At 45.8% G+C, this 12,582-nt stretch overlaps 1 protein-coding gene across 1 annotated transcript; it reads left to right on the top strand.

The window, feature by feature from the left end:
* Window positions 1-7,809: 7,809 nt before the first annotated feature.
* Window positions 7,810-8,481, top strand: LOC124654833 (protein MAIN-LIKE 1-like; the record flags this gene model as incomplete). Its single annotated transcript, XM_047193819.1, has 1 exon — window positions 7,810-8,481. A coding segment is annotated over one exon (672 nt), but the record flags the coding sequence as incomplete, so codon positions are not given.
* Between the last annotated feature and the right edge of the window lie 4,101 nt (window positions 8,482-12,582).

Raw genomic sequence — 12,582 nt, 5'->3', positions numbered from 1 at the left:
TAAATTGCTTGAGTGCTACCTTTAAAATTCCATCATTCACCTTTGCAATATATAGCTCATGGGACAAATAGCTTAAAAACTATTGTGGTATTGAATATGTACTTATGCACTTTATGTCTTATTAAGTTGCTTGTTGTGCGATAACCATGCTTCTGGGGACGCCATCAACTATTCTTTGTTGAATATCATGTGAGTTGCTATGCATGTCCGTCTTGTCTCGAAGTAAGAGAGATCTACCACCTTTATGGTTGGAGCATGCATATTGTTAGAGAAGAACATTGGGCCGCTAACTAAAGCCATGATTCATGGTGGAAGTTTCGGTTTTGGACATATATCCTCAATCTCATATGAGAATAATAATTGTTGCCACATGCTTATGCATTAAAGAGGAGTCCATTATCCGTTGTCCATGTTGTCCCGGTATGGATGTCTAAGTTGAGAATAATCAAAAGCGAGAAATCCAAAATGCGAGCTTTCTCCTTAGACCTTTGTACAGGCGGCATGGAGGTACCCCATTGTGACACTTGGTTAAAACATGTGTATTGCGATGATCCGGTAGTCCAAGCTAATTAGGACAAGGTGCGGGCACTATTAGTATACTATGCATGAGGCTTGCAACTTGTAAGATATAATTTTCATAACTCATATGCTTTATTACTACCGTTGACAAAATTGTTTCATGTTTTCAAAATAAAAGCTCTAGCACAAATATAGCAATCGATGCTTTCCTCTTTGAAGGACCATTCTTTTTACCTTTATGTTGAGTCAGTTCACCTATCTCTCTCCACCTCAAGAAGCAAACACTTGTGTGAACTGTGCATTGATTCCTACATACTTGCATATTGCACTTGTTATATTACTCTATGTTGACAATTATCCATGAGATATACATGTTACAAGTTGAAAGCAACCGCTGAAACTTAATCTTCCTTTGTGTTGCTTCAATACCTTTAATTTGATTTATTGCTTTATGAGTTAACTCTTATGCAAGACTTATTGATGCTTGTCTTGAAGTACTATTCATGAAAAGTCTTTGCTTTATGATTCACTTGTTTACTCATGTCATTACCATTGTTTTGATCGCTGCATTCATTACATATGTTTACAAATAGTATGATCAAGGTTATGATGGCATGTCACTTCAGAAATTATCTTTGTTATCGTTTTACTCGCTCGGGACGAGCAGAACTAAGCTTGGGGATGCTGATACGTCTCCGACGTATCGATAATTTCTTATGTTCCATGCCACATTATTGATGATATCTACATGTTTTATGCACACTTTATGTCATATTCGTGCATTTTCTGGAACTAACCTATTAACAAGATGCCGACGAGCCAGTTGTTGTTTTCTGCTGTTTTTGGTTTCAGAAATCCTAGTAACGAAATATTCTCGGAATTGGACGAAATCAACGCCCAGGGTCCTATTTTGCCACGAAGCTTCCAGAAGACCGAAAGTGATACGAAGTGGGGCGACGAGGCGCCGCCACCATAGGGCCGCGCGGCCAGAGGGGGGCCCGCTCCGTCCTATGGTGTGGGCCCCTCGTCAGCCCTCCGACTCTGCCCTTCCGCCTACTTATAGCCTCCGTCGCGAAACCCCCGATACGAAGAACCACGATACGGAAAACCTTCCAGATACGCCGCCGCCGCCAATCCCATCTCGGGAGATTCTGGAGATCTCCTCCGGCACCCTGCTGGAGAGGGGATTCATCTCCCGGAGGACTCTTCACCGTCATGGTCGCCTCCGGAGTGATGAGTGAGTAGTTCACCCCTGGACTATGGGTCCATAGCAGTAGCTAGATGGTTGTCTTCTCCTCATTGTGCTTCATTGTTGGATCTTGTGAGCTGCCTAACATGATCAAGATCATCTATACTGTAATGCTATATGTTGTGTTTGTCGGGATCCGATGGATAGAGAATACCATGTTATGTTAATTATCAAGTTATTACCTATGTGTTGTTTATGATCTTGCATGCTCTCCGTTATTAGTAGAGGCTCTGGCCAAGTTGATGCTAGTAACTCCAAGAGGGAGTATTTATGCTCGATAGTGGGTTCATGCCTCGCATTGATACACGGGACGAGTGACGTGAAAGTTCTAAGGTTGTGTTGTGCTTGTTGCCACTAGGGATAAAACATTGATGCTATGTCTAAGGATGTAGTTGTTGATTACATTACGCACCATACTTAATGCAATTGTCTGTTGCTTTGCAACTTAATACTGGAAGGGGTTCGGATGATAACCCGAAGGTGGACTTTTTAGGCATAGATGCGGTTGGATGGCGGTCTATGTACTTTGTCGTAATGCCCAATTAATCTCACTTGTACTTATCATGACATGTATGTGCATTGTTATGCCCTCTCTATTTGTCAATTGCCCGACTGTAATTTGTTCACCCAACATGCTTTTATCTTATGGGAGAGACACCTCTAGTGAACTGTGGACCCCGGTCCATTCTTTTATACTGAAATACAAATCTGCTGCAATACTTGTTCCTTACTGTTTTCTTGCAAACAATCATTTTCCACACAATACGGTTAACCCTTTGTTACAGCAAGCCGGTGAGATTGACAACCTCACTGTTTCGTTGGGGCAAAGTACTTTGGTTGTGTTGTGCGAGGTTCCACGTTGGCGCCGGAATCTCTGGTGTTGCGCCGCACTACATCCCGCCGCCATCAACCTTCAACGTGCTTCTTGACTCCTACTGGTTCGATTAAACCTTGGTTTCTAACTGAGGGAAACTTGCCGCTGTGCGCATCACACCTTCCTCTTGGGGTTCCCAACGGACGTGTCAATTACACGCATCACGACCTCACCACCTTTAGTCCCCGTTCGTATTACCAACCGGGACTAAAGGGGTTTTGGATTTTTTTTTGGCACCCCACGCACCTCCACCCCCCCCCCCTCCGTGGATCGCCTTTTTAACACTGTAAAATAAAAAAGAAAATGATAGAAAATTTTAAAAATGAAATGTTTTCAGATTCTTGTATGTTATGCAACCTACTATTAGGGAAAATTAACAAATTTGAATTTTCACTTTTTTTGCAAAAAAAGTTTGAAAAATGGTAAAACCGCATTAACTTTTGTATACGACATCGAAAAAAAACGTATAATATATCAAAATCATCGTGGGAACAAGTTACATCCGAATGCACCGGGGTTTACCCGGTTAGCCAATTTTTAGATTCTCAAAATTCCAAATAAAAATATAAAAGCAGGAAGATTTTAGTTTTTTCCAGAAATTCAGGATTTTATATTTTTAAAAAAATTTAAATTAATAATTTCATCATGCATAAAGATTACTATTACTTAACCATAAAGTTAGCCAATTTTTTAGATTTTCACATTTTCAAAGTTTGGCAAACAAATTACTAAAAAAATTAATATTAAACAACAATTATAATACAAATTAAAAAAATTAATATTTATAAAAAAATAAAATTATAATACAATTATCACAACATGTTATTACTTCATTAGTTTTGTTTATTTAAATAATTATTTGGAATTCGAACAATAAATAAGTGTGACATCGACCAACATTTTAATAGGATTGATATGATACTAGTATCACAACATGCGTGCGAAGCGGGACGGGAAAGGAACTTAGAAGTTAAGCGTGCTAGTGCTAGAGTAGTGGGAGTATGGGTGACCGAGCAGGAAGTTGGACCACGGGTAAGTAATTTGACTAGATATTAAGCGTAGTTAGAGATTAAGTGTAGTTAGAGACTAAACTAGTTAAATAACTAAAATACTAGAAATTCTGAAAAAATAGGAAAAAGAAAGGAGCGAAAAATAATTGGGCATAACAAAATGGATTAAAAAATTAACGAAATAACCTTTAGTACTGGTTCGTGTTACAAACCGGGACTAAATATCATTTTCTCGACGGTTCCAAAACCGGGACTAAAGGCCCTTACCAACCGGGATTATATGCCCTTTTTCTACTAGTGGTTGTTGCACAACACGGTTCTTAAAGCACTCCTGGGCATGCCTAGGAGGAACGCCTGATTCGTCCGTTTCTGGCGAGCCACCCTCGTCTCTACAAAAAGCGACAACGCCGCGTTCCCGCAGAGCCACAGAGGGGAGATGGCGCGAGCTCGAGGGGAACGGCGAAAAATCGGCGGGGTGAATTCGGTCACCGCCCTCAAAATTTCACCACCGTATATAGGGGCGGCTCACTCACCGCAAATTCCAAATCCCCCATTCCCCCCCATTTCGAGCTCATCCACACTTCAAGATCTAGCGACATGGCCGGCTCGTCATCACCCGCAAGGTTGACGAGCCTGGTAGCGGCGACGGTGGTTGTGGCAGCGGTGACAGGCCACAGCTTGTCGTCTTCTTCCTCTGCGTCGATCACTCTGGTTGTCGTATGCTTATGCAAACCCTTGCCTTAGATCTATTAGAACTTGTAGGTACGCAGGGAGATCTGAGAGCCCCCATTGTAGACCATTCCTTCATCGTCGGTCCAGGTTGGATATGACTCTAGCACGGGGACGGTTGTGTTGCCTGCTTCTGCGCCAAGGTCTCTTTCTTCCCCGATCTCGGTGCCGTGTGTGGATCCTCTGACTATAAGTAGGTTCTTTATTTTGTGGTTGTAGCTTATGGTGGTTTATTGATGTGCAAATGCTTACGGATGTGAATGTGGTAGTTCATTGATGTGATAATGCTTACGGATGTGAATATGGTAGTTCATTGATGTGCTAATGCTAATGCTTAGTTATGTTTATGGTACTTGTCATTTAGGCGATCATTCCAACGGGCTCCCCTGATCTTTCTACTCCATCTATCAATGCTTATGATTCCCTGTTTGCACACAAACGTGCCATGGTTTGGCAACCAAAGATGTCCCAGTTTATGCTGAACCGCTTAGTTGAGCTCGTTTAACCTTGGATTCAAAGAGGTACATATGAGGAAGGTAGCTGATGATGCTCTTGCATTCGCTGGCATACATATGAGCACTCTTCAGGTCTACAACCACATCAGGAAGTGGAGGACCAAGTGGAGCGTCATAAGCAAGATCAATTCCGATCACACTCTCCAGTGGAGCGAACATGGTTGCTACTTCTATCTTGGTGATGAAGAGAGGATGCAAGAGTACGTGAAGGTAATAAGCTTCATGGAGTTCCTTTCTTGATCTTACATTATGTCATTGTCATCCTCCCTTATAATTGTTCTGTCTGAATTGTAGTGCTACCCGAAGCATCGTGAGTACGTCAACAACCTGATCACGAACTATGCTCAGATGAAGACAATCTTCACGCCCCAGTTTTCCTGCAAGGAGCAGCTGTACCAACCTCACTTGCTGGTCAGGGCACTCAACTTCATTGCAGATGACAAAGAAGAGTATGCCGAGTACCGTCAGCTATAGGCATCGGAGAGGAGGACATGGCTTAGGACCTGGCTACACAAGCATTTTCCTGCTTAGTGCTTCTGCTTCCTTCTTCATCATCCTCTTGATGATGATCATGATCTGCTGATTTTGGGAGGTGGTCTCCTATCCCTCCTTTAGCTAGGACTTACTTCCAACATGATCCCCGGTCTCTAATGATGAACTTGTTTCAGGTGGTATATACTAACCCCTCGTGTGATAAACTTGTGATGCATCACGAAGTATAGTTTCTTTACTCGTGATGCATCACCTAGTAGGGTAACTACTTGCTGTCTATTACCAGCACCTTTCGATGAACTAAATGTTGTTGAATATGTTGTTATTCAGTTAGCACTACTGGGTAACCTCACCACTCAAACAGAAAGGGTTACCACAACACGCTCATGTCTGCAACCAAACAAGGTGTGTGTTGCACCACCAGGGCAGAAAGGCATATGTGCAGGCACCCAAACAATATGGGTTGTCTTCCCTCTCCGGTGCAGAAAATGGCTTCACGAGCTACCAAACAACATGATTTTTCTGGCCCAGAGCTCGTATGCAACGCGCAGTGCGTTCCATCTCATTGCCGCAGTGGTATCCAAATCGGACCCAGGCAACCAAACACGCCCTTAGAGCCCGTTAGATACAACCCTCATCGACAATGGTTTTTGTACTAGTGAAAGCTGGTGGTGTTCCTGGTGGACCACAAATATGCCCATGTTTGTAGATACCTTGTAATTAAAGGAGATGCTTTTTTTCTTCTTTCGAACATCGTAGTTTCTATATGCATAGCGGCCAAATCACGATTAATAGTTCCACCTAAATGAGGATTCTTATCCTGTGACCAATGCCTGGTGACCAATTGCCAATTATCTTTTGTAACACTACGAAGTGCGTACAAGTTTGATTCGGGTTGCTTGACTGACCAAATTGCATGGGTGAACTTACACTGGTAGAGCAGATGTTTAATCGTCATTTTTGTGATGATTAAAAAGCAACACTTTGAGCTTAAATGATAGTTGAGGTTTGCAAAGTTATGCTTAGTTATGATGACACCTTTGCAAACATACCAAGTACATTGTATTTCCATGTTTCAAATTTGTTTGTTATTGTTAATTACGTTTTTGAGTGTTCTATCACAAATTTTTTCCACTCACATGCATATTCTATTAAAATTCATCGTGACCTCGCGACAAATGTAACATTGCAATCAACCCTTGAAGGGCATGACATGCCGCAAGGCAGGCCCAGCTAAATCATGTGCGGACATCACGTTAGGTGGGATGTTCTCAGCACCTCACCGATAGTATCACATTTGTGATAACACATATGATACGAAGTTGTATATTGGCCTTCGTGAATGCTAGTTCCTAGCCGCTTACAATCCCATGCTTGAAACTCTGACCATTCTGGATAATATCCAAACTAGAAACATTCTGGCCGCCATCCACATGCCAAAAAAGGGTGAGTTTACAGCTGTTTTTTTTTAACAAACCTTGGAGATAGAATTTGGGCGATTTACACAGAAATAACCCAAAAGTGAAAGAAAAGCACAAACTGACCCTCCGGCCAAACTATTTCACCCATCTAACCCTTTTATGTGGCGCCCCTCCCATGGCGCCACATATGCCAGTGTGGCGCCCGTCCTGCCGGCGCCACTCTCCCAGCCGACGTGGCGCCCTCGACGCTGAGCTGGTGCGCCGATCCGACGTGGCAACATGTGTGGCGCCGCTCCCATCGGCGCCACACTGTGAAACTGTGGCGCCGCTCGGAAGGACGCCACACATCCACTTAAGTGTGGCACCCGAGCCGCCCCCAGCCCGACCCTCTTCTTCTTCTCTCTTCTCTGTTTCTTCAAGACTCCAAGGCGGCCGGCGGTTTCTCCTCCTCCCCCTCCCCCCACCAAATCCACCACCAAATCATCAGATCTGTCCGGCCAATCTGTTCCCCATCCATTCCTCAAGGTAATCCCCTTCGAATCCTTCACATTCATCCACTAATTTCATAGATCTTGCTAGATTTGTACATGAACCCTAGACATGGAAACTAGATTCGAAATTGCTATGTATGTGTTGAAATGGCTATGTATGTGTTGAATGTGTATGTGTAGGAACACTAGATATGTATGTATCCTAGATTTGTGGAGGAACCCTAGACATCAAATTTCATGAATGTGTATGTGAAGGAAACCTAGATATGTATGTATCCATATTTGTGTTACATATGACCATGATTTGTGATGGAATAACTCATATTTGTGATGGAATAACTCATATTTGTTAGGAATGGCTCATAATATGCTTTTTATCCCTAGATATGTATGTATATGTATGTATGTGATGTATGTGTGATGGATTATTTGGATATATTCTCATGTATGTGTTGCTCATATTTGTTAGGAATGGCTCATAATATGGTGTATTTGTGTAAACATGTAGGATGGTGTGGCTTCTAGATCAAGAGTATGACAGGGATCACCGGACTTTTCATATGACGGAGAACACAACGGATCTTCACCCTTTGAAGATTCGTTACCATGGCACAGTGGATATAGCGTATGACGAGAGGTACACGGAGTTCATCGAGCCTACCGGTCTTCTCCCGTTCATATCGCTTGTAAGCCGTGGGGGGCCGAACATGAACGCCGCGGCACTCACCGCCCTTGTCGACCGGTGGAGGCCGGAGACGCACACCTTCCACTTGAGGGCCGGCGAGATGACCCCTACTCTTCAGGTTGTTTCCATGATCCTTGGACTTCCTATTCAGGGTGAGCCACTGTGTATGAACACAATTTCTGATGGGTGGCGCCGACAGATGGAGGACCTTATTGGCATGGCTCCTCCGGCGCCAGCAGATCCAAATAAGAGAGCTCCCGCCAGCGCAACTTTCTCTTGGATTAGGCTTAACTTTGGACAATGCCCGGAAGGGGCCAACAGGGACACTCTCAGGACGTACACCCGCGTGTACTTATGGTACATGATTTCGAGGACTCTCTTTGCTGACAGTGGTGGGAAGCTGGCCCATTGGTGTTGGCTCAAGGCGCTTACGGTGTTGGAGCACCGGTGGAGTTGGGGAACAGCGGCACTTGCCTACCTCTATCGGCAGGTGATGATTTGTTGTATGTACTATTCTTCTATAGTAGTGTGCTAGACAAAGTACTAACGAAATGTCTTATGTACGCAGTTGGACGAAGCTTGTCGCAGGACTGGGAGCGACGGTATTGGTGGAAGCTTGCTCCTACTTTCCGTATGGATCTGGGACCGCCTCAGTTGGGCAGCCCAGGATACTAAACGTGAGGCCATGGCCTCATCACCGGAACAATCTTGATCGGGAGCCCACTTGGGCATACCTTTGGGACAATGTCTCCGAGATGTCGAGCGATCCCAAGATCATGTACATGCACTACACTGAGGAGTTGGACACTCTTACCGCTGAGCAGGTAACCGATCACTCTTTTGCAATCCTAGTTTTCATAAATTCTATTGGCATGTTCTAAATTCTGAAATATTTGTATGCTACAGGTGGATTGGGAGCCATATGGTACCTACTACCGTATTGGCGCGGCGATGACTGACCTCAACCACAAGTGCACGGAGGAGGCGCGGTTCTGGCGTATGCGCTGCCCACTCATATGCATGTGGCTTGTTGAATACCACCAGCCGCACAGAGTGATGAGACAGTTTGGGCTGTATCAGGAGTGCCCACCTCAGTGGCAAGACACGGACCAGGCGCTTCATAGGTAAACTTCTAGAATCATGCGATGGAAGATTCTTGATTGAAGAGGTAGAATCTAACTTCTTGATTCTTGCAGGCTTGATAGGCAGCGGCAGAGGAAGATCACAAATTGGCCTATCCATCATAGCGGCCACGTCACAACGTTCCAACACTGTTTGGAAGCGATACAGAATGCTGGCCCTATGGAGATTGTGTCTCACGACTTGGCCGCTTTCAACAACTATTTCCAGTGGTTTCATCAAAACACGCATATCGAGTTAGTGAAACACGCGTATGATGATGACATCTTGGACGACCCCATCGAGTTCGATGAGGTTGCGCAAAGCCAGCACGATATCTATGCCCGCAAAGGGAGATCGACTTCTATTGCTTCCGAGCTGAACTTCGTGGTAATGTATTCTCTCATTAGCTAGTACATCGTCTACATTGGCATGTGCTCGCTTAAATTGTGTATAATATGTTTGTCACAGCGGTCGGAGATCCAAACAACGAGTGACGAGTGCGAGGTTGTTTGGGATCAGAGCTACAGAGATGAAAAGCCTATCGGACCGTTGCGGGATTTCATTAAGGTACGATCACCAACTTTGAATGTACGCCATTATGTTCGGATGGTTTTGTAACCATGACTTCCATGACGCAGAACACTGCACGAAAGATGCGGCGGTTAGCCAACTTGCTAGGTTGCCGCGACGCCGAAATTCCTACATCCTCTTCTGAAGAGCCGGAGGTATGGACTATTTTGTTGCTGTCAAACATGTTCTTACTAATTTCAACTTTTGTAATCTCATGTGTTCATGTTTGTGAAGATTCCTGACGACGAGAAAATTCTGAGTCAAAGCATTAGTCGCGGCAAGAAGCAAGCCACACGATCAGCTTACCGGTGGAAGCCAAGGGGCAAGGCTCCAAACCGATACACTCCGGAAGATTATGTCAACCGAGGAAAGAAGGTTGTCATTGAGGAGGATGAGGCGCCGCCGCGGAGATCATCTTTGAGGAGGATGAGGAACGACGAGCCGTTATCTTCAGAGGAGGAGGAGCAGGAGGAGCAGCAGCAACAAGAGCCACGGCAGCGGACGAAAAGGATGGCCGTCCGAAAGCAGCCCGTGAGGAGGGGACGTCAAGGATAGATGGATTTGTGTTGTGAACTCTATCTTCATTGCTACATGTTCTAAACTCTATTTCATTGCTACGTGTTGTGAACTATATGTCGTCGAACCTTATTTGTTGTTTGAACCATTATGCTGTGTCGTACATATTCTGTCCAATGTTGTATTCAAAACTGTTGGAGTATGGTAGGATTTTTCATGGGTTTAACACAAGTCAATGTGTGGCGCCCTTGCCACTGGCGCCACACTGCACTGTGTGGCGCCCGTGGCATCGGCGCCACACATGCCAACTTATATCAACTTTTGGGTCGAAAACATCCAGGGGCTCCGGACGATTAGTCCTTAGCCGTTTTGGCGAGCCTCTTTGTGTGGCGCCCGTGGCGTCTGCGCCACACTGTGAGGTGTGGCGCCCGTGGCATCGGCGCCACACAAACAGGGTCGCAAAACGGCTAAGTCCCAGACGATTTGTCTTACAGTATGTTTTGGGCAATTACAAATGCATGTGTGGCGCCGATGGGAGCGGCGCCACACATGTTGCCACGTCGGATCGGTGCACCAGCTCAGCGTCGAGGGCGCCACGTCGGCTAGGAGAGTGGCGCCGGCAGGACGGGCGCCACACTGGCATGTGTGGCGCCCATGGGAGGAGCGCCACACAAAAGGGTTAGATAGTGATATAGTTTGGCCGGAGGGTCAGTTTGTGCTTTTTTTTGCTTTTGAGTTATTTCTGTGTAAATCGCCTAGAATTTGAGCCAACATGAGGTCTTGGCAGTAAGAAGCTTTAGAAGGCATTTGTTGAGCATTGTTTTGACCCTCTAGGTTTTGAATGCCAAGACTTTGGGATAACAAACCACATTCAATTTGGTCACTCTATTTCTATATTTTCTGTCTCCCTTGAGAAAGATCGTATATAAAAAAATCATATCTGCACGAGCACTTTGTACTTGGAACTGGAAATGGCCTGAGAACCATATCTGTTGAGGATATTACCCATAGCTGTACAACATAGTGCGACTGAAACGTGTCTGTATTCAAGATCTTATCATAGTTTGCGTTGAACGTTTGTTTCTCTGAGTGCGCATGCCACAGCGATTCCTCGTACGTGGACTGCCATGTGAGCGTCGGTAATCTAGCCTTTGACAGGTAAAAGGATTCTTGGTTGCAGCTGGGATCATGGCATCCACAGGAAAAGAGAGGGTAAGAAAGAAACAACGATGCATCCGGCCGGCCTGCACGACGCAGCGCACCATCAACTGTGGCCACAGGCACAAACTACAGTAGTAGTAGCTGGCATTCAACACATGGTTCACGCTTCACGGGCGGGCAGCAGAGAACACATGTCGGTCGATTGCCTCTCGTCAGCTTCGTCTTGACTCTAGAAGATCCGCCAGATTCTGCCGGCGTCAAAGCCGTTTCCACCGTCGATTGTGGAGCTGGGCGCGAGAGTGGAACTAGAAGTGCTCCGAGCTAGGCGACGAGGGCGATAGCTAGGCTGCGACGACCCGCTGATGACGACGGGAAGGCGCATATGCGCGCAGGCTGGTCCCCCGCTGATTCAGCTCGGCTCCGTGTGATCCAGCAGCCACTGTGGATTCTGCCAAAGCTAGCTAGCGGCACTGTGGCAGGCCAACTAGCCCTTGCCTGCCTACACGGCCTACAGCCACTACTCGTACCAGTACCCTAGACAGCCAATGCGATGGATCATGGTCATAGACTTGTCTGTGTTTTTATTTACAGTTTTTAGTTTACTGGCAGGCCGTATTTTCTACTGGAAGTGGAGTAGATAGGAACAACCGATTGAAAGTTACTGCTGGCACATATATGTTTAAGCGCGCGCACAGCAGAACATCCGGCGTTTAAGTTTAGGGCATTTCTAGCGGGCAGATCCATCCAATCCTTGATCATCCGAAACGGTTCGCGCTGATTGGCAGCGCACGATCTAGCGGCGTGACGCAAACGAACCGACACACGCAGACCGACGCATTCGTCCACCAAATTTAGGTCGCGGATGTGTTGGGCCGGATAGCGCGCATCCTCTCCTACACCACCACGATCCCTCCCGGCAGTGGGATACAAACCACTCCATTTCCTCCAAAAACCCCCACCGAAATTTGGCCGGCAGAAAAGCCAGCCGAAACGATGGATCATGCCGCCACGTCCATCGCGCCGGCTGCTGCCAACAGGAAGCTAACCAAACCAAAGAAGCTCGCCAAGGATTTCACGCCGGACGAGCGTCAGGCTGAATCGGTGAAGCGCTCAGGTCGGAGAGAGGCCGCCAGAGCTCGTGCAGCCATCACCAAGCTCGAAGACGAGCGACATAAATAGAACAACCGCATCATTGCAGCGTGTGCCGAGACCAACAACGACTTGCTAG

The sequence above is a fragment of the Lolium rigidum genome, chromosome 5 (genome assembly GCF_022539505.1).
Source record: "Lolium rigidum isolate FL_2022 chromosome 5, APGP_CSIRO_Lrig_0.1, whole genome shotgun sequence".
NCBI lineage: Eukaryota > Viridiplantae > Streptophyta > Magnoliopsida > Poales > Poaceae > Lolium > Lolium rigidum.
The sequence above is the reverse complement of the archived record's forward strand: the minus strand, read 5'-3'. Positions and strand labels throughout refer to the sequence as shown.